At 33.7% G+C, this 21656-nt stretch overlaps 8 protein-coding genes across 8 annotated transcripts; 3 read left to right on the top strand and 5 right to left on the bottom strand.

Moving 5' to 3' along the window:
• Positions 1-94: 94 nt before the first annotated feature.
• Positions 95-836, bottom strand: TrAFT101_010783 (uncharacterized protein). The gene is made up of 2 exons (XM_024902080.2): positions 435-836; positions 95-379 (listed from the first exon to the last, which is right to left on the bottom strand). Exons 1-2 carry the CDS (start codon positions 766-768, stop codon positions 315-317), a joined length of 399 nt encoding a protein of 132 aa, XP_024756724.1. The 5' UTR covers positions 769-836; the 3' UTR covers positions 95-314.
• An 8194-nt stretch (positions 837-9030) lies between these two features.
• Positions 9031-9713, bottom strand: TrAFT101_010782 (uncharacterized protein). Its single transcript, XM_024910751.2, has 2 exons — positions 9377-9713; positions 9031-9278 (listed from the first exon to the last, which is right to left on the bottom strand). The coding sequence occupies exons 1-2, from the start codon at positions 9550-9552 to the stop codon at positions 9167-9169; spliced, it is 288 nt and encodes a 95-aa protein (XP_024756723.1). The 5' UTR covers positions 9553-9713; the 3' UTR covers positions 9031-9166.
• A 1348-nt stretch (positions 9714-11061) lies between these two features.
• TrAFT101_010781 (uncharacterized protein) lies at positions 11062-11512 on the bottom strand (the record flags this gene model as incomplete). Its single annotated transcript, XM_024906984.2, has 2 exons — positions 11062-11241; positions 11294-11512. 2 exons carry the CDS (start codon positions 11510-11512, stop codon positions 11062-11064), a joined length of 399 nt encoding a protein of 132 aa, XP_024756722.2.
• Positions 11513-13117: 1605 nt separating this feature from the next.
• TrAFT101_010780 (uncharacterized protein) lies at positions 13118-13848 on the top strand (the record flags this gene model as incomplete). The annotated part of the gene is made up of 2 exons (XM_066129064.1): positions 13118-13299; positions 13363-13848. The coding sequence occupies 2 exons, from the start codon at positions 13118-13120 to the stop codon at positions 13499-13501; spliced, it is 321 nt and encodes a 106-aa protein (XP_065985194.1). The 3' UTR covers positions 13502-13848.
• Positions 13849-13895: 47 nt separating this feature from the next.
• Positions 13896-14701, bottom strand: TrAFT101_010779 (uncharacterized protein). The gene is made up of 2 exons (XM_024910750.2): positions 14342-14701; positions 13896-14284 (listed from the first exon to the last, which is right to left on the bottom strand). The coding sequence occupies exons 1-2, from the start codon at positions 14661-14663 to the stop codon at positions 13950-13952; spliced, it is 657 nt and encodes a 218-aa protein (XP_024756721.1). The 5' UTR covers positions 14664-14701; the 3' UTR covers positions 13896-13949.
• A 1097-nt stretch (positions 14702-15798) lies between these two features.
• TrAFT101_010778 (uncharacterized protein) lies at positions 15799-16125 on the top strand (the record flags this gene model as incomplete). The annotated part of the gene is made up of 1 exon (XM_066129063.1): positions 15799-16125. The coding sequence occupies one exon, from the start codon at positions 15799-15801 to the stop codon at positions 16123-16125; it is 327 nt and encodes a 108-aa protein (XP_065985193.1).
• Positions 16126-16224: 99 nt separating this feature from the next.
• On the top strand, positions 16225-17009 carry TrAFT101_010777 (uncharacterized protein; the record flags this gene model as incomplete). Its single annotated transcript, XM_024906217.2, has 2 exons — positions 16225-16396; positions 16450-17009. 2 exons carry the CDS (start codon positions 16225-16227, stop codon positions 17007-17009), a joined length of 732 nt encoding a protein of 243 aa, XP_024756720.2.
• Positions 17010-17539: 530 nt separating this feature from the next.
• Positions 17540-18515, bottom strand: TrAFT101_010776 (uncharacterized protein). The gene is made up of 3 exons (XM_024902207.2): positions 18218-18515; positions 17973-18145; positions 17540-17910 (listed from the first exon to the last, which is right to left on the bottom strand). The coding sequence occupies exons 1-3, from the start codon at positions 18449-18451 to the stop codon at positions 17577-17579; spliced, it is 741 nt and encodes a 246-aa protein (XP_024754391.1). The 5' UTR covers positions 18452-18515; the 3' UTR covers positions 17540-17576.
• Between the last annotated feature and the right edge of the window lie 3141 nt (positions 18516-21656).

The raw sequence follows: 21656 nt of genomic DNA, 5'->3' as shown, positions 1-21656 counted from the left end.
TTGTAGAGTTCTATATAGGCAAGTGGCTCTGTCGCACTGCATCAGATAATTCCGTCGCATTCAGCGTGGTGGGCACACCACTGCGCAATACCTGGTATTTACAATTCTTACACGTCTATGACGTCCAGACGCCTGAGCAATAGATAATAATAGCGATGTATACAAGTAAATGATTACTACCAAGGTAATTTCCGACCAATGCAGTCCTCACTGTCAAAACTGGTACATAGTCCGCGCATCACTCTATGAAAAAACCTTCCTCCTCCGCATGGGAAGGCGTATCTTGGGCAGCAACCATGTCAGTGGCGCATCTATCAATCACTGCTCCTATGCGCGCTCTCGTATTTATTCTGGTCTACTTCCTCATGCCAGTCGCATCCTTTAATTGCATTGTCAGCGGCAATTCCCCTTGCGCAACAGCATCAGGTACTGACCTCCCAATGCTACCGCCATATGTGTCATGACAGTATCTGGTGCTGCACCGTGCCAGTGCTTCTCACCACCAGGAATGTATACCACATCTCCAACCTTTAGTTTCCGCGGCTCTTGGCCCTCGGACTGGATGAGACCGCTACCCTGTGTAACAAACAGAATCTGTCCCTTTTCATGGGTATGCCAAAATGTTCGAGCACCAGGAGTGAATGTAACGCTGCCACATGCACATCCCTCCCCGAAAAACATTGCGTCGAAGTAGGTGGATCCAGTCATGTTGGAGGTCAGCAAGGTTGAGGGTTTGCCAACCTGCTGTGCTGAAGTGATAAGCTGCATCTTGCTAGTGAGTTAGGGTTATTAATAACAGTAAAATAAAAATATATGTCCCAAGGCCAGCAACTTTCAAAAGAGTTGAGATATATAGTCTTAATAAATTGGAATGAAGAAGAAATGAACTAATAAATATAAATGGCGATTGTCGTTGCCTCTCAGGAAAGCGCACTTTCTTATCCCTTGTTAAATATTCTATTTACATTACTTTTAACCACACGATTGGACCCGAGTCTAGTTACAGTAGGTCGAAAGCGATTCAGTCATGCATGCATTGTGGGAGGCTTCCACCCAAACCAACTTTCCACTGAAAGGTCCATGGACCACTTACAAATGTTCCACTCCCGCAGCATACACGGAACAAAGTCGAATCACCCCACCACTCTGGTGGTGCCAGATGGGTTAGTGCGGGTTTGTAGAAAATGTAAATGCATTGTGCATGTTGTCATTTACAATATAGGTCTAAAAGTTTTTTTTTTTTATAAAATATATTTCCTTAGCTTACAAAATATCATTAAAAGGTAAGTTAAGAATACGATACTATTTTCTATATATATATTTATATTTTATAATCTCTCTATAATAGCAGTATATTTAACATTTTCTTGCCTAGGCTATATAACCTACCTTTAAATGTTAATCTACGACTTGGATACCTTTAGTTAGTTGCTAAAATAAAATATTAAAAGTAAAATACCTTAGTAATCATCAGGTAGGTGTAACGAACCGTACACTAGATAGTTAGTATAGGGTAGATTCCCAAGGGACAAACCTAGAATAAGTTCTTCAGGTTTATATTGGCGGATAGATTAGGAAACCTATTGGGCAACGATATTACAATAATAGTCACCAGTGCTTTCTAATCTATAGATGTAAAACTATATTAACAACTGGCTATTTAAGTTATCTAAATAAGCATAAGAAGTAAACTTATATATCCAGTTAGTCTAGACAGGATTAAAAGAATAACTATTAATCCTTCTGGAGATTAATATAATGCTTATTAATCTTAAGCTAGATTAATAAATAAGTTCTTAATCCATTTTTAATTGGTTCATCGGATTATAGTTAATCTAACCGCGCCTACCCTATAGGCCCATTATTGCAACTATAAAAGTTAGGTTATAATACAATACTCCCCTTCTATTAGTCTTGTCCCTAAGACCTTGCTTAATTAAGTATAAGTATCCACCTTCTTCCTCTTGCTGCATTAATTTTCCTTCTTTAACATTTCTTGGTTTTTTAATTAATAATTATAATAAGTATTTATAAAAAATTTCATCCAAAGATAGAGCATTAAAACATTCTTCTTAAGATTATTTTATTTTATTCTATTAAAATAAAGGACTATATTTATTATTTAAATAAAAAAAAATACTATTTCTTAAAGTATTAAATATCTAAAGAAAATTCTATTAAATATATTAAATATATAAAAGATAATAGATCTTTATATAATATTTATTCTTTATCTCCTATGTAAATGTAAAAAATTACTTTTTTTTATATTTAGCTTAAGGATACTTTAAAAAAGGCTAAAGAGCAGCGCAAGATTATTAATGCTAAAATTAAATATCTTTAAAAATAGAAATAATTATAGCTAAAAAAGATAATGCATGCTGTTGCATAAAGAATTAATAATTTAAAAGAACTGGAAAAAGTAGAATATAAAAAGGCAAAGGCAGCTGCTTATTAGGCTATAATATTAAAGCCTAATTCTACTGCCAGCCTGTCTCTTGCTGTTAATAATATTAATTAGTCTACATTTAACCTAGACCCATTATTATTTCCATCCCTAAAGACTAATAGTATCCCTATAGGATTGCCTAAGCATTCCTCTTAAGTTCTTTTTTAAAGACCTATATATCTTTAGATAAGTTATATCCTTTTTATCTTATAAGATATTCTCATTTACCTATTTCTTTATTTATTTACATATAAGTTATTTTATTAATTTTATATTTCTTTTCTTTATCTTAAATAATAATTTTATTTATAATTAATTTGCCTGTTTTTTTATCTACTAGTGCTTTTTCTAGTAGTAAAATATAAAAAACAGCTGTTTTTAATTTCATATTATCAGGTAGGTCTAACTTATAGTTAACTTCTCTGATTTTCTTTAGAATTTTAAATAATCTAAGTTTTCTAAAATTTAGTTTATTACTTAGTTAATTTATTTTAATATTTAATAACTTTTTATTATATAAATACTATAGTAAGTAGGCTATATCCCCTTCCTAAAGGGTTAGTCCTTTAATCTTTATACAGTTAGCTTATTGCTTTATATAATTTTAAATAAACTTAAGTTATTCCTTAAGTTCTTCTTATAATTAAATTATATCTTCAGCTAAAATTTAAGCATTTTCTATATTTAGACCATTGCAAGATAGTCTATAGGCTTCCAGTATAAATCTATAATTAGCATAAAATAGTATAACTTCTATAGAATCTAAAACAAAGCTATTATACTAGTTTTATGCCGCAGGAAGTTTTTCTACTCAGTTATCTTATATAAGGTTAATATAGCATTATAAATATACTTCAATAACCTAATTTATTCTTTCCGTCTGGCCATCTATCTATAAGTAATATACAGTGCTCAGCTTATAATAAGTTTTAAGTTTAGCCATAAGTTCTTGCTAAAATTTAAAAGCAAAGGTATTCCCTTTATTTAATATAATTTCCACTAGTAATCTATATTCTATAAAGATATATTATATATAAAAGTATACTAAATCTTTTGCAGTATAGGATTTCTTATATAGTAAAAAATAAACTTGCTTAAAGAGCTTATTTACTACTATAAAGATGCTGTTATAAATTATATTAATTAACAGTTCTTTTAACCTTAATAAATTAATAATATAGTTAAATGTAATAGTATGCTAATTTTATTTAAGAATTAAAATTAGTTATAATTTCCTATATAGCTAATATTATTTATCTTTTATTTTCTTATATATATTACATTTCTTAATAACTTCTTTAACTTTTTATTTAAATCCTTTAAAGCAGTAGTAGCATAATATATAGTTATAAGTAATTTATATACCTTAATATACTGCTATAATTATACTATAATAAACATCCTGTATTGCTTTTATTTATAATTCTTCTAGTACTTAGATTTATTTACTCTATCTTAAGAGTTTATTAATTATAATTATTTCCTTAAGGAACTATTTTAATTACTAATCTTTAATTTAATTTTTAATTTTATTAAGGATAGGATTATATTTTTCTATAATAAATAAAGTATTAATTTTAATTTATTTATAATTCCCTTAATTATTCTTATATAGGATTTATACTTTAAATTCAGGAATTTCTTTAAAATATTCTTCTTTTTAACTTAAAGCATTAGCTCTTCTATTTTTTATTCCTTTATAGTAAATAATCTTATAGTTAAAGTTTATTAAAAACTTAAAATAATAAGTTTATTATATAGAAAGTTATTATATAGTTATAAAGTAAAATATATTTTAGTAATTAATATAGACCTTAATTTTATATTTATTTCTTAAGCAATAATATTGCTATTTCTTAAATACTTTAATAATTATTAAAAATTCTTTATTATAAATAAAGTATCTTAGTTTTAGACTATATAGTTTTTTAAAGAAAAAAGCTATTGGTTTAAGTCTTCTTTTTTTATTTTATTATCCTAAGGTTCCTTCTAAGGCAAAGTTAAAAGCATCTGTTTCTATTTTAATAGGCTTATTTAGGTTATATATAGTAAATATAGGTTTGCTTATAACAGCATCCTTAAGCTCTTAAAATACTAATTTCATTTTATTAATCTAGGATAATTTCCTATTTTTTTATTTTTTCTTACCCTTCTTATCTTCCTTAAGTTAAATAGCATTAGTTAATGATTTTGCAATTTTACTGTATTCTTAAATAAATCTTTAATAATAATTAGCGAGTCTTAAGAAACTTTATAATCCCTTATAGATTTCTAGAAGTTCTTAATCTTAAATAACAGCAACTTTATTTAAATTTATTTAAACTTTTTTTAGTATAATAATATATTTAAGGAACTTAATTTATTATATATAAAATTAATATTTATTTAAGTTAATAAGAAGTTTAGCGTCTTATAGTTTCTATAATACCTTATAGATATATTCCTTATATTCTTTTAATATCTTTAAAAAGATTAAAATATTATTAATATAAGCTACTATAAAGTTATTTAAGTATTCTTTAAAATAAAGTTAATTCTCTTTTAAAATAATGCTAATATATTTATAAGTCCTTATAGTATAATTAAATATTTAAATAATTTATATTTTATTTTAAAAGCAGTTATTTATTTATATCCTTCTTTTATTTTTATAAGTTTATAAACTTCTGTAAGATCCAGGGCTATAAACCAGTTTATGCCTTATAGCCTTTTTTTAATTTTAGTAATTAATAATAAAGGCATTTTATTTTTAACTATTATTTTATTAAGCTATTAATAGTTAATAACTAAATAAAGCTTTTTATTTTTCTTTAATATAAAGATAATAAAGTACCCTACTGAAGAGTTTAATATTTTAATATATTCTTTATTTAATTGCATTTATAGCTATTCTTTAAGCATTTTAAGCTTAGTTTTATTAAAATTATAGATTTTATAGAGCTTTAGTAAAGTTCTATCTTTAAGAATAATCTTATAATCCTATTTTAAGTAAAGTAATAGTTTTTCTTTAAATACTTATTAATATAATTTCTTATACTTTTAATATTGTTATAGTATTTTAGCTAAAGGTTTATCTTTATTAACTTTAGCTTATTTTTTTACTTTTACTAATACTATATTAAATTTAGCTAGTTTTATATAATATTTAGTAATAATTTTATTAATTTATATAATTTTTGCTTTTTATTATTAATTGTTATATTATAGTAATATTAGTAATTTTTTAAGGTTAAATCTAACTTTTTTATATATTTTTATTTTCTTAGCCTTATTCTTTTTATTTTATTTCTTTTTCTTTAATTATACAGAAGGTTTTAGTTATAGGTCTATAAGCATATCTTTACTTTCTTTACTCCCTTTTTAGCCTAGTTATAACTTTAGAGAGATATTTTCTTCTTAAGTTATCTTTTTTATCTTCTAGTTAATTATAAAGTTATATTTTTCTAACTATAGATATTCTAGTAGAATATTGTAGTCTTATAGGTCTAGTATATTAAACTTAATATCTTTAGTTCAATTAGTAACTATTATAGAGAGATAATTAATTTTATAGGTAATAGTTATTCCTATATTTATGCTTATAATGCTAAAGATAACTAATAATATCTTTTTAATAATATATAGTATTTTAAGCCAGTCTACCAGGCTGTTAGTAATTAAGTTACAATCTAAACCGCTGTTTATATAAATTTTAATTAATTACTGGTTTAAATATTTATTAATTACCAGCTTCTTTTTAAATATTTTAATTAAGTTAATAGTAATTATATTTAAAGGGCTTTTTTACTATATTTTAAATTAATATTTCTTATACTATTAGTATTTAATTTAATTATTTTATTCTTTAATTATTTAGTAATATTTTTTAATTAAGGTTTTATTTCCTTATCCTTTATTAAAGTAATTATTAAAGTTATAGTTTCTTTATAAAAGTTTTTAAGTTATTTAATAAAACTAGTGTTTCTCTTTATAGTATTTTTTACAGTATTATATATTATAGTCTAAAAAATAATCTATAAAGTAATTTTATACTTTAACTTTCTTTAGTTACTTACCCTGCTAATTTACTAATTTATTAAGCATATATATTTAGCAGTATATATTATTACATTCTTTCTAATAGTGTTTTCTATAATTTTTATTAAAAGCATTAAGAATATTATAAATTAAAACGCAGATATAGGCATCTTTAAGGTCTAGTTTAGTAGCCTTTATTTATTCTTATGCTTATTTTAAGCTTATCTTTTATAATAGATATTCCTTAAAATATTATTATCTTTCTTTTTATTTTTCTTCTTCTTCTGCCTATATTCCTAAGATATATATACAGTTATATTATTTATCTATTAAATTATAGATATTACATCCTTTACAGTCATAATCAGGGTCCTAAAAGTAATAAAGGTTACATTAATATATATAAAAAGAGACTGATTTATTTAACCTCTGTAGTTTCTTACAACAGTAGTTTATATTCTATAAATAACATCATAGGCATTTATATATTTTTCCATTAAACTTTAGGCAGGTTTCATTATGTTATAGTTTCTAGGAACTGCATTAATAACATCCATCGCCGTTATTATTATATACATTTCCAAAGGTAGCTTCTTCATCTAAGAGTTCTTATTCCCTTATGGATTATGCTTTTCCTTATTCTTTAAGGTGCTCCTTAGCTAGTCTATCTTCTTCCTCAAAAAGTTTATATATAGCTTCTATATTTCATTGCTATTTATCTTTATAATTATATTAATATCCTTCCCTAGATCCACAGTCTAGGCATCTTTAGTATTTATAGTTAGGGTTTTATAAATAGCAATTATTATAATTATAGTTTTCCTTTTAAATTATAGCTTATTTTCTATTATACTTATAAGTAGTATTAGTAAATCTACAGTATTTATAGATTAATTCTACATTAAAGTCTAAATTTTTATTATTAAGCAGTTTATAAGAAATTAAAATATTAATTTTAACTTCTTTTTAAGGTTTTGCTTTATTTAATTTCTTTAAGTAGTATTTTAATTTATCTTTATTACTTCTATATATAAAGTATATATTATTATAACAGGCAGTCTAGCTAAAGCTAGCATAAGGTAATTTAGTAATAGTATTTATTTAGGCTTTATTAACTTTATTATTTTACTCAGGGCTTTTTCCATTTCCTTTTTACTTCTTCTTAAAGTAACAGTATACTTCTTTATAGCCTAGCTTACTATAGAAATAGCATTTTCCTTTAAATTTAATTGCTTTAATAGTATTAAGGTCTATTTATCCTAGTTAGGTTTTATTATCTTTTATAATATATTCTTCCTATTTCTTGCCTTAATTTATATAATATTAAAATTTCTGCTAAAAGGTTAATTAATAGCTATATTTCTTTAGTTTATATTTTTAATTTCTTTTAAAGTTACAATTATTAATATTAATAGCCTTTTAAATATATTTAATAAATTTAATTTTACTTTAATTTTCCTTAAATAACTTATCTTTAACTTTAGATTTAATGCTATTATAATAGACTTCTTTCTTTATTTCTTTAGTTTAGTTAACTTTAGTAAGCAGGCATAAAAAGGTAATAGTATACTTAAATAAAGCCCCTTTTTATTATAAAAACTTAAGTTCTCTTTCTGCTTTCTGTTCTTTATTTATAATTCTAAAGGATTTTTTTAATTAATCTTTAAAGGTTTTATAATTATTAAAAATCTTACTTATTTAAATTTTTATTTTAGTGGGTTCTTCCTTTATAGCATTATAGTTTATTAAAATAGGCTTAAATTATTTAACAGCAGTTTCTATAAAGCAGTTAGCTGTAAAAAGGACTTAGTCTTTATTATCTCTTAAATTAATTAAAAAGTAGCTAAAATAAATATCTAGTTTAATAAAGAATTTATTTATTTTTAAAGTATTTTTATTAAAGTCATTAGGTTATTTAAGCCTAATAATTTCTTCTTTTTCTTTTTTTTTATTCTTTAATTAATCTTCTAGTTTTTTAATTTATATAAGGAGTAGATTAATTGCTGCTTATTCTATAGTAAGCAATAGATATTATTTATAAGTTTCCTTATCTATAAAAGTAGTTTTTTATTAACCGTTGCCTGCTATATTTTTTATTATTGCCCATAGGTCTAGTAACCGTCTAAATAAAAGTTATTAACATATAATAAACCATATACTAGATAGTTAATATAAGGTAGATTCCTAAGGGATAAACCTAAAATAAATTCTTTAGGTTTATGTTAGCGGATAGGTTAAAAAACCTATTAGGCAACGATATTATAATAATAATTACTAGTGCTTTTTAATCTATAGATATAAAACTGTATTAACAACTGGCTATTTAAGTTATTTAAATAAGCATAAGAAGTAAACTTATATATTCAGTTGGTCTAGACAGAATTAAAAGAATAACTATCGATCCTTCTAGGGATTGATATAATGCTTATCGATCTTGAGCTGGATCAATGAATGAGTTCTCGATCCATTTCTGATTGGTTCATCGGATTATAGTTAATCCGACCGCGCCTACCCTGTAGGCCCATTGTTGCGACCATAAGAGTCGGGTCGTAACAGTAGGGTAAGAACTATTCTCATGCCTTTTTTTTGCTTTTGCCATTCACTAGCATAAATAATCATTCTCCTAACAAATAAACTTAATATTCCTATAAATTTACTGGCACCTCCCCAAACCTTCCTCCTCCTACAGAATATCGAACCCTATGTTCTCAAGTACTCGGGCCCAACTATCTCACAGCCCGTTTCCGTACACCTCTGCTCGGGAAGATGGTAGGTACAGGCACATGTCCCAGCTGGTGGGCAGGGAAACAGACTAAACATTGAAATTCCGTGTTAACATCAAGCAAGGCTAGATACGTAGCGGAAGTTTTGTCATAAGCACAGTGGGAAGAACACGAGGGGCTTGCTCACCACAAACCTGGCATGGACGGTACCGGAGAGAGAATGGTGCCGGGATTGGTCTGAGTTGCCTCCTGCCGAGCATGAGGGACATTGGCGGGTGTATCATGCTCAATGTTGGGAATGTGGGCGGCTGCACACGTCGCTATGTCAACCAACAAAGGAACGAGGAGGGAAACAGGCTTCATTGCGGAATGTGCTTAGCGTGCGCTATGGTAAGGTTGACGACTATATTTCCCGTGCTTTGAAGGACTTGGGAGAAGTGACCTCTGGAAAAGAGTTGGCAGTGGGGAAGAGAGAATAAGAGGTTAAATGAAGGGTGATAGTTGATAGAGTAAAATTGAGGTGCTCCGGTGACAGAAAATAAGAGGGCTTTGGGGATACAGGCAGCACCGGTATGCGTGCACTAAGCGTGTCACACTATTAGCCGTTGGTTGTCGATTGTGTCCCGTTGCATCGGATAAAATACCCTTGCGGGCTGGCTTTATCCAAATTAAATAATGACATTGTAAGTTGGTCGTTGGTTCCTCTTCTTTGGCCGTAGTCTACAATTTTGTGTGTACCCCCACTGAGGTTTCCTCGTATGAGAGGACTTGGCCGAGAGCCAGAGGGAGTAACTGCATTCAGTTACCAATTACATCGTGAACTGCATCGCCAACAGTCTTGCCAGAATCAAGTTAGTATAATTCAGATACGTATTGTGCTGCAAGCATTGGGCGTTATTCAGTCTAACTCTATCTCGGTTGTAGATGCTGAGCAATTGGCGGCCATGAATAGGAGCCACAACCTACAGCCACCTTTACTGCAACTGCGGTTCTGACCATGCCACTATCTGTCGAGGCCACTCAATTAAACATTCAGGCATTACATCCACGTCGATGTTCTATCGTACGGCGGCACTAGTCGCCATGCAGCTTGGGTCTATTCCCACCCCTTCCAAAGCGCGCGCTGATGACGGCCATGTCACTAGACAGTGACCAACCAATCCTTTCGATTCATTGACCAAACTCGAGATGTATCCTCTACGATTGAGTCCTTAAAATGCCAATGATACCGCCTGAAGAACTGTGAACAGAGTTTGGGCTCAGGCATTAGTTAGACCGTATACACAGTTAGCTCGGGACTGTCACCCAGCTTGCCATGTTTATTTAAGGCCAAGCTCTTCCGTCCTTCTGGCCTCTGCAACTGTCTCAACAATATCTCATCCATCACAGAATGCAAATAAAAACAATACCATCGAATTCCATGTTCACAAAGTCCAAGGTATTTAACCCTAAGACTTTTCTCTGCCATTATGATTGCTTCAAGCATTCTTGCCACGGCTGCCCCCGTCAACGGTGGCGCTCAATCTCTGCAATTAGAGCGGCACGTTGCTGGTGTCACAGTCTCGGTTGTAGATGGAGTGCAGGATGCCGCCACTGTGGACTTGAGATGCGGAGATACTGTTACTGGTAGGTTCGCGACGTGATACCAGCCGTAGTAGATACATAAGTGCTAGACTGCCAGAGTGATTATGTATACTGCATAACATCTATCAAAGAGTTCTGCTGTATTTCTTTATTCTTGCATAATATATAATATAACTATCAGGGCAAGGATAAGCATAGATGAACAGCGTATAGTCCAGCTCAATTTAATCCAATATATAAAGCTAGTATATCTAGCACTCTCTAAGTAGGTGTACAGCTGTTGGAAATCTAGTTAGGGGCCGGAAGATTGCCTTCGCATTCGAAGTCGACATTGCAGTACGAGCAAGAGTAGCCAAGACTAGTGCTACCACAAGGGCTAAACGGCCCGTGAAGATATCCTTCGTAGTCTTTTCCTTCATAAGAAACATGGCATCCTACCATAGCAATGCCATTCAATCGAGGTGTCCACTATTTCTTTGTAAATACTATATCGTATGTGGACGAATCTAATTAAACTCACAATAATAGACTCGGCAGTATGAAGATAATGTTGGTCGATTGTGTGCTTCGCTACCGAGTTGAAGGCGCTGCCATCCCTGCTGAAGACTCCACCGGAAATATGGACACCTCCTTGGTAGTAGAGCTCGAAGCCCTCATCGCCATAGACTTCGCCGGGGATACCGCTGAAGACGTCCTGGTCTTCCCAAGTATAGCCAACAATGGTGCATATATTGGCCATACTGACGCCAGTATAAGCAAGTAAAGCGACATTAGCTACAGTGAAGCTGTTATATATTAGCTTGGAATATTGTCTATTAAGTGACAAAACTTACCGCATCTTGATATAACTTTGGTAGTGTCCCAAACAGAGGCAAAGGTAAGTGCCAGTAAAGGAGTAGATAAAACAATATAGATATAAAATTGTATTGTAGAGATATAAAGAAAGAATTAATCAAGGCAGTTCTCTAGCCTTTTTATACTTTTCAGGAGAACCTAGAATAGCTTTAGTGAATCTTATATAAGTATAATAATAAGTTTCAAAAGGCACCATTTTAATATAAGCAATATTCTCTAGCTTATTAGCTAGACTAGGATGCATATAAGATACCTAAGGCGGCTACTTGCGTATTCCCCTGTTATATCTGTTTCTCATTGTACTGTTACATCTAGACCTTAACAACAGCAATCCCCAATAGCATACCTAACTTGCAGTGGGTAATTGTGCCGAATATCCTAACTACATATTATTACAAGGGTCCTAGGCCTTGCAAAACTTGGAATACGCTCAGAGTCTGTGTTAATACGCCCAGAGTGTGCATGTGCAGGAATACGCTCTGTGTTGGGGAAATACGCTTATTCCTCAAGCGCGCTTTACTCTTATACAAGGTCCGTATTCCGTAGTTCTCTACGTTAAGATGTATGATTTAAAAAATGCCTAAGCCAACGCCAACGATTTGACCGTGGCGCGAAATATGGTAAGGGACATATCTAGCGGTGTCACTTTCTGTAGGTTATCCCGAAGTAACAACAACCTTCCCAGCATGCACTCGATTTCTCCCGTCACGCCAAACTCCTTTACAGGATAGTGTAGCCAAATCTTGCATATTAACCTTATAGTAGGCTCCGCTATTTTTTTTGGTTTTCAGAGTTGGATATTATGTAACCCCCACCTCAAGCCATGAACTTTCATTCGCCGGTTTTTCGTACAAGCCAACCCTATATTTAGATACATATGTGTCACAATTACAGTGAACACAGGAAATGCATATAGTACAGCAGTAAAGATTGAGTCTAGGATTACTTGCATTTCAAATTTTCAATCTAGCGTAAGCGGTGGTCAGACTTAGACTTAGCGACCACGAAGACCAGCTGTGTGCGGGTCATGTACTCTATTAGGCAACTAGTACGATGCTTGCTGCAGGGATAACCAGTTCGCGGCAGCCCTAATTTTGCTTCCCTAGATAATATATATATACTATGTGGGTGTTATGCTATGCGTGAAGCTGTTGCGCGGTGAACCTTCGTGGGTATTATTTAATTCCATAGAATGAAGTCTTGGAGCGCCCCTCCACGGAGGTTCAGCATCAGCTCAGTTCTCGAGAATTTTCCGCAATTATCTTACGCCATCGATATTTTCCTATATAGCAGCGATGGTAATTAACATTTTCATCTTACTGTCTCTTATCACATTCGTCCAAGAACGGCTGTGGCCATGTTGCTACCTGGGATCAAGATGGATTTGAAGGATCGAATGGAGACACACGTCGTACCTCGTGCACTTCATGAGCTTCGTCCATTGTGACTGCGGGGGAGAGTAGCCTGGAGACTAGCTGTATTGCGAATAATGTGCAATGACTACGACAAGCGCACTCCAACTTACCAAAACCAGGTCCTGTGGGTCGAGCAACTTGGTCAAGCCTCGGGTAATTCCATGCATAGTTTCCCCTTGTCATGGCGGAAGCGTCTTTTCCTAGATTATGACATCCAAGCACTGGGCCCTCTTTCTGGCAGCAATGCCACCAGCCAGTAAGTATCGCCCACCCATTTATTTTCTTGGATATTCTTGGTAATGACTGGGGTACTCTGCAGTTATGGGCTGGGCCGCGCATCTACGAAAATTCTCCCGTCAACACACAAACCTCTGATGATTATAAGCATTAATGGCGCCATGTCTATTATCTACTGCTTAATAAGCTCAAGGTTGATCGAGTCAAGCCCTTACTTATAGATGGTACAGGCAGGGGTGCCGCCTTGCTAGTTGACGCTATACAGGCTCTATATCTCAATCCTAGCAATCTGAGTCAACTTCGCTCGATGATTGCCCTGAGCTTTGTTTTTAGCCTCTTATACACCAGACTGTGTATCATCTCCTGAGTCTATCTCGCTGAGAACTTCCACGTTGAGGTCCGTGCTTAAAGTAACGCTATCAAGAATATGTAGTTCGGAAATATTGGAGTGTATCGGCATGATAGTAAATTATTGTTCATTTGGATGGGAGGAAAGCGACCCGCGAAAAGACATGAAAGTTTTGGAGCTGTCTATCAGGCAGCGACTCGCGATTAATCGACGTTAAGCAAACGAATATGTTTTATATATAAATTTTCTAACATAATGTTCAAATGGTTGTATTGAAAATATACAGTATACAATTAGGGTCAATAGTTTTGAGACCTAAATTATGCTATCTCTTGTCTTTTTCCTTCAATCAGTGTAAATATAATCTTGTCTAAATCATCCATAATCTTATCTTGCTTTCCCATCGTACGTGCTAAAAGAAGTCCTGTTTTCGAAATAATAAAAGCTCCTTGCGTCATTTTCCCCTTAGACGAAGTAATCGACATTGCTTTAATCAAAGATGCACTGGGATTGCTGGCAAGAGGCAACGATATGTCTTTCTCTTTCACAAACGCAGCAGTTGATGGTACCGAATCTGGTGAGATGCCTATCGTGTCCATTTCTGCCGGCTCCCAGTCCAATTGAGCGTGATTGAATTCGCTGTACATGTCGTATGCTACCGGCAAAGTTAATGCAGAGTATGAGACAAATACTTGGGTTGCTTGACTCATACCATCACCATCCCAACGCTTCGGAAATACATAAACAATGACCCCATTACGACTCTTATCCACAAGCTGTTTCAATGACGTTTCGGTCCCATCATGGAGGTATAGTTCTCCTCCGAAGTTATCACATAATGGGACCTTGGACCCAATGCTCAGATGGGGCCTTGTATTTTTATCGTTTTCCCCTTTATTTGCTTTCTTGGGGCTGGCTTTTTTGGTAACTTTGGCTTTGCGTTCGCGTGATGGCTTTGGGGCCCCCTTTGAGGTTCGGTAAGCCTTCTTTGCTGTAGAGGTGTTCCCGTTCGCAGCAGCTCTTGTTACAGGCATGTTTCAGACGTTAGAAGCAATAAAAAACAGAGAAGCCTCCCAACTTTAAGAGTGATGTGAATGCAACAGACTGCAACGTGAAATTTCGCAGCCTAGGCGTGCGCCCCACTTGCAGCTGATCCTCTAGGCACAATGCTGACTGACTAGTAGCTATTCTTAGCCCAGGAAATATACAAAACAAGCATAATCAGCCTCGGAGCTTCTGCCGCTTCAAGATTCGGTCCCATGCAGACTGGTAGTATAAGTAGTGACATGCTTCTGCCTGATTTTAACGTACTATTGTTATCCGAATACGAGGAACAGTTCTGCCGTGAAATTAAATTATATCTTACCCACATTATACTCTATTCGTTGATTTCGTTATTATAGAAGTCCAGGATAGCTGAACCTCCAATAGATTCGATTACTGCAATTAAGAGCAAGTCAGCAAAACGCATTTTATGTGGGTAGGACTGTGGGCCCTCATACTCTGCTGCTGCTTATTGTAGACACTATCATTTCACTTGTTAAGTTGAATGGGACACTTCGGAGCTTTGAAGCACTTATCACACTTCTCTTTACACACTCTAAGGTAAGAATGAGGCTATTGCCACATTGCTCTGTAAAGCGGGAGAGTGGGTTGATACGCATTGCAGTTCCTATTGCTAATAAGTTAGAAGCGACTCCAGAAGTCTTAATCAGGTACTTGAATGACATTATGTTCCCTCACGATGTGAACGTAATTAATATTGGTTTTTGTGGAGTATTGAAATCTGCCACTGAGCCGCGAGCGCTGTTCCGAAGCATTTCTATGTCTTTCTCGCTAACGTCGCACTGCATATCTATTCACCCAAAACGGGCATTAAGTTCAGCACTCAAGGTAGTCATAAAAAGTGCCTTACATTATGTGCTCATAATACTATAAAATATTCTAGTGCCTTTTGGCTGATACATAGAGAAAATTGGCTTAAAGGTTCATCCGAGATGGCTTACGCGCCTATGGAACGCCATGGAGTAGTTGGGCAAGACGGTGGGGCATATAGTGTAATCCCTTGGTTACTGTTAAAAAAAAGCCTTATATGATTAATGGCCTTTTTTCGAATAGAGAGAGTTACAACGCTTGCCAGCTCAAGGTTTAAGCGACGGAATATATACAATGGCACCTATCAGAGTTGGCCTTATGGGCCTCTCCACCACGGATGGATTTTCAGGCCCGGGTTCCTGGGCCGCATCTACGCATCTGCCAGCCCTGATACAGTCACCCGAATATAAAATTGTGGCGCTCGCGAATTCTACTGTCAAGTCCGCACAACGGTCTATAGCAGCTCATAGGCTGCCTCCATCAACTAAAGCATATGGAAGCGCAACAGATATTGCAAATGATACTAATGTGGACCTTATTGTTGTGTCACTTCATGTGCAGAAGCACTTTAAACTAGCCAACCCGGCACTTCTTCAGCGGAAGAAGGGCTTTATCGAATAACCATTAACTGCCAACCCTTCCGAGATTGAGCAGCTTGCTGAGCTTGCAAGATTTGCCGGGGTGCAGACTTGCGTTGGAGTTCAGAAGAGAACATCTCCAATGATTTTAAAATTGAAGGAAATTATCTCAAGTGGAAAAATTGGCCGCATTGTCAACTTGTCTGCGGTGGCAAGCTCCGTCCGTCGATCGATGGATAAGTGGCCGGAGAACATGAAGTATTATCTGGATATGTCTAGCGGCGGGAATAAGTTTTATATTCACTTCTGGCATTGTTAGTACCACTTCCGAATCCTTATGAACTCTACTCCGTACTGACTTGATCAGTTCTTGATAGTTTCATGTATGTTATGGGAGACATCGTACACCATCAGTCGATTTTGAAAACACAGTACAAAACAGTTCAAATCACGGGCGAAGGGGATAAAATCACCGACCCCAAGTATCCAAAATCCTCGCCCGATCATATACTCCTACAAGGCATTAGCGACCGTGGAACGGTATTCTCGATGTCTTTCCACAGCCCAAAGAGTTCTGCTGATGAAAAGGATATCCAGTGGTACATTTCCGGTACACAAGGTGAGATCATGGTTACTGCTCCAGCTGCGTGGACTTTGCATGATCAGGGGCCAGAAATTCGGTTTCGGGATGGTGATCAGCCTATAATCGCTGTTGATTTCCAAGAATTTCGGATCCCTGTAGCTGAAAAAGTGCCTTCAATCGTAGTCAAAGTTGCGTCAATGTATAATGCTTTTGCCCAGAGCGATACAAGCAGATTTGCAACCTTTGATTCAGACGTGAAGACTCACAGGGTTTTGGAAGCTATTAAGAGAACTGCGTTTATTGTTAGGAAGAAAATTGAGATATCAGTGCTAGCGTGGATATGATATACAAATATATGCGGCATTCGAGAGTCAGATTTTCCATCTACCAATGACTAAAAGATTCCTCCGCTCCTTGTAATGTATGTGGCTTAAAGTTGAATGATGCAATATACCACTAGACAGACAAATAATCATGAATGATTTGTGCTAATAAACTGATAAGTGCGTGGTGATTTTTCTGATTGATGGTTCCCATGCCTACAGGAACAGTAACACACACATACACCAAATTTCTCGCGACTTTGTAGTAAGCAAGCTAAATCTAGTTAATAATTTATTACATAACATTATTTATTATATTTATTAAATAAAAGATTTAATAGTTGGTTATTAATAAAGTAATAATATATTAAAATATAAATACCTTAAACTTACTTATGTTTATAAAACTTAGAATTAAAAACTTAATATAAGCAGTTTGTAGGTATACTTAAGGCAAGATTCTGACTGTACAAAATAACCTCAAAAAGGTTTTGAATAAAAATTATATTAATAAGTTTGCACTTAAAAATGTAATGTAAAGGAAAAAAGATAATTGCCTGAGGAAAAACAAAGGTAAAAGTGTAAATATTACATCTGAGGAGCATTCCTAACAGGCAGCTGCAAGTTCACAGGATATTCCAGAGCTGGTCTGCCACTAACAGGCAGAGGATCAATAGCCCTGAGAGCATTCCATGTCTTCATAATCATCTCTAAGTATTGCGCAAATCCAGACCCCGGCCCAACGTCGCCGTCGCCAGCGAATTCTGAAGCAAGGTAGATGAGCTCATCGAGGGTTACATCTCTATGGTCGACAACAGAGATGCATAGAATATAGGCCAAGATGTTCTTGTGCACGTCGACTACTCCCTTGCTTCCAAAGGTATACTTATATGTATACATATCGACACGAATAATAGCATTGCTGGGTAAATATTTTTTAACATTTCTGTAGCTTGCAACTAAATCGAAGAGGGTTAAACATACTGCTTCATGCAAACGAAGAACTTTTTATCGTAGCTTTCACCGGCGGATGCATCGCCGAGAATTGCAGAAAGGCCTGTCTTGACCACAGACTTGAAACCATCGAGGACACCCTTGGTTCCGGTCTCGGAAGCACCAAAGAAGGCGTCGACGGCATCCTCAACGCCTTTCCCGGGCTAGGATAGATTGCAAGATTAGCTAACGAATACATATAGAGAAACTCGAAAACGGTAGGGGAAAGTATGTACAGTGCTTTCAGCGTCAACAGCGACGTGACGCTCGAATCTCAATGCTCTCTTTCCCGGGACACCTGTCTTCATCGCCGACTCACGGTCCAAGAACATCTTCTCCAATTCTCCTTGGAATGTATCGAGACGTGCGTCTGCGAGCTTCATCATCAGCTCCAGCTGCTCCTTCTTCTTCCTCTCATTCTCATCGGCTGCTTCATTAGGGGCGATTAAGGCGCTGATAGCATTCCCCATGTTTGCAAAGATTGATATAGCTGGATTAAAGATTTTTTTGTTGATTAGAAAAGAAGTTTCTTGAAGATTCCGTCTCTCGTTGAGCAAGGACAATCGCCGCTATTTATCTTAGTCCTTCCCTCTAGATATGGTAGTCATTGTGGGTTGATGGTTCTGGACCTCATGAAACGCCGGGATGATCACCATTGTTGCATGGATTTGACCTGGAACGTGATAGTATACAGCCATGCATTGCCACTAACTGCCCAAAATCACCCGTTCTCCGGGACCTCAAGTACAGCTTCCCAATAACAGTCAACCTCGGCCTCCAGATATTACATTTACCTTCAAATTCCGCTCAGTCAGTTCATATCCGGCGTCACATTGCCTTTTTGGAAGAGAGTTACCCAATGCGCGCAGAGTATCAGCCAGCCACGGATGTAATCGGCAAGCCACTATACTAACTACAGCCTAGCAGTTAGTAGACTTCTGCAGATGTACTAGCCTACAGAATTGGGTAACAGATCAGCCTGGCGCAAGTGGCTGACAGTACTCCGTATAAGCGCTCGGAATGCCGTCCTCTTCTGATCGTCTGACCAATCAACGAGCGAGAGGGAATAGGATTGGTGAGAGAAGTGCACATTGAAACTATTGCATGAACTATCGCTGAAGTCTGAAAGAGGGTGTGATTTGCGCAAGATGCATCTCAAAGGAGTTCGCCGGGCCGTGCGGCGCCACCCGATTAGATTTACCCCAGTCAAGAGCGTATTGTGGCCAGCTGAAATTTTCGCCCCATGTAGACTTTAGTTATGTTCTAGCCCTCTGCCTTATATAACGCAGATTCTATATTACATTAGCATGCTATTACACCCGACGCAGAACGTCTCACTAGGTAATATGCGGTCTAGTTGCACTCTAGTTTTCAATAGCGCTGAGGACGGTTATTACTTTACATTATACAGTAGGATATATATAATTCAGCTCTGTGAGAATGTAGAAACAGAATTTGCCGTACAAGTGGAACAAAGTTCAAACCTCGTAGGTCAAGGGTTACGCCTCCGACTAACAGCCTCTTCAGCTTCGTACTTAACGTTTTAAAGTATTGTACCTTGGTACTCCAGTATCATGCTTGATAGTTCGAGGATTACATGTTAAACTAAAGCATTAATAGTGGCAAGCCGACAGGTAGATTGCCTTAACCCTAAGAAATTAAAGTACACTAATATTAATTAAAGTCTACTTATAATACTTATCTTTAGTACAAAAAGTCTTAAAGCTATCAATAATAGCACTAGTTTAAGCAATAATACTTGCTAACATATTAATATTAATTTTAATACTATTAATAATATTATTATCTAAAATAAATTTAATAAACCAGGTTTAAACCTATTAAGTAAATTAAATTAAAAATAATTATATTTTATTATTATAAATATATATTTTTTTTATAATACTAGCATTAGGCAAGCTATTATATTTACAATTACTATTACTTTTTTTAATAAACTTATTAATATACATACCTTTTATACTATTAAACTAAAGTAATTTATTTTATATTATAGTAAATAAAATAATATTTTAGGTTTTATTAGTTTATTTTCCTTAAGCTTTTATACTCCCGGCAATTATAATTTTAAGCTAGTTATTTATTTCCTAAAGTAACTCTTTATTTAATTTTTTAAAAATAAAGCAAAAGTAATATAAAAGAATTTGTTAAACTTTAATTCTAAAAGTTTAATTTAAATAATTATATAAGTAAAAGGTATTTAATATAATAGTTTATTTAGTATTAATATACTTTACTAAAATTAAAGTTTTAAATAAAGTTATTAACTTTATTTATTTTTTTTAAAAATATTAATAAAAAATTAAGTAGCAGTAACTAAAGCTATAGTAAGTAATTCTAGAGAGGTTAAAGTAAAAAAGGTTAAAAAGTCTAGTAATATTAAATTTATAAATACTTTTAGGTAAACTAGTTAAATAATTATAAAGTAAAAATAAATAAATAAATCTGCAATTTATATATATAAACTTTTAGTAAATATATTTAATATTAATAATAATATTTATAATTTTAAAGTTTTATTATAGCTTTAATATATTATTAATATAATATTAATATTAACTATTATTATTAAACTAAGTTTTGGTAGCAAGCTAAGTGGTTGTTTAACTAACCTATAGTAAACAAGAATAAAGTAAATCCGGGAGTTTTAAAAATAAATATAATTACTTTTTTAGGCCTAAAATATACTCTCAGGCAGCTATATTTAATATACTAGTCTACAATAAATACTTTTATATTATTATATTATATTCTAAACCAATAGAATTATATGTTATAGTATATATACTTTATTAATAAATATAATATTTAAATATAATATTTTTGTTTCCAAGTATAAGCTTTACTATACTTTACAGTACAATATAAGCTAAGATTGAATAGTACCTATAAGTAAATAGAATAGTATTGTAGTTAATAAAACAGCCTTGCAGGTTCGCTTGGGCTATTCTTTGTTAATAGCCTGCTTATTGGCAGGATAAGCCACGGGCCAAGCCAATAGCTTGCCCTATTACGGCCCGCTGGAACAACCTCGAAGCCGGCGGAAAGGGCAACTGTGGGGTATCTCAGCGTATTACAAGCCTGTTGAAACTAGTTCTAAAATAGACCTAGAGTGGAAGAGAGTGGCTGGCTAAAAACCAATAAATATATTGTAATACAATACCTCTGTTTATCACGCGCTATTAACATCCTATATGCAGCGCTTTACACCTGTTTATGGCTGGCTGAGTATTGTATATTTAAATTAAAACACTGCTTGCTAAGGCCGCTTAGAAAGTCAAAAAACTTTCAGTCAATAATTATAATATAAGTTTAGCATAAATATTAAAAAGCACGGCATACTTAACTTATAAAATCTTCCTTATATCTTTATATACATTAAACCATTTTAATAGTAAATAATAATATACTTCAAGCCGTCTAAAACTGGGTTTACGATTATGCAAGAGGCAATTTCCGGGGCTATAAGGCATTGATCGCCTACCTTATCAAGAAGAAGTTTCCGGATCTTGGAAGCAACAGCTATATGGTCGATAACATACATGGCGCCTTCGGGTTAATGGAAAACGTCCCAGTGCCTTATTCAACAAACCAAAATGCAATAGGTCTTGCTGCTGCTGAAGATATTATAACATTCTAATCCTATACCTGGTA

The sequence above is a fragment of the Trichoderma asperellum genome, chromosome 7, assembly GCF_020647865.1.
Source record: "Trichoderma asperellum chromosome 7, complete sequence".
NCBI classification, from domain to species: Eukaryota; Fungi; Ascomycota; class Sordariomycetes; order Hypocreales; family Hypocreaceae; genus Trichoderma; species Trichoderma asperellum.
Note: the sequence above shows the minus strand (reverse complement) of the source record. Positions and strands in the feature narration are given on the sequence as shown.

Coding starts and splice junctions, on each gene's coding strand:
- TrAFT101_010783 (XM_024902080.2), bottom strand. CDS start 768: ATGCAGCTTATCACTTCAGCACAGCAGGTTGGCAAACCCTCAACCTTG. Junction 380..434: donor TATGGCGGTAGCATTGGGAG/GTCAGTACCTGA, acceptor ATGCAATTAAAG/GATGCGACTGGCATGAGGAA.
- TrAFT101_010782 (XM_024910751.2), bottom strand. CDS start 9,552: ATGAAGCCTGTTTCCCTCCTCGTTCCTTTGTTGGTTGACATAGCGACG. Junction 9,279..9,376: donor CCGTCCATGCCAGGTTTGTG/GTGAGCAAGCCC, acceptor TTCAATGTTTAG/TCTGTTTCCCTGCCCACCAG.
- TrAFT101_010776 (XM_024902207.2), bottom strand. CDS start 18,451: ATGGGGAATGCTATCAGCGCCTTAATCGCCCCTAATGAAGCAGCCGAT. Junction 18,146..18,217: donor CTGTTGACGCTGAAAGCACT/GTACATACTTTC, acceptor AATCTATCCTAG/CCCGGGAAAGGCGTTGAGGA. Junction 17,911..17,972: donor TTCTTCGTTTGCATGAAGCA/GTATGTTTAACC, acceptor ATATTTACCCAG/CAATGCTATTATTCGTGTCG.
- TrAFT101_010779 (XM_024910750.2), bottom strand. CDS start 14,663: ATGCCTGTAACAAGAGCTGCTGCGAACGGGAACACCTCTACAGCAAAG. Junction 14,285..14,341: donor GAAGCGTTGGGATGGTGATG/GTATGAGTCAAG, acceptor CTTTGCCGGTAG/CATACGACATGTACAGCGAA.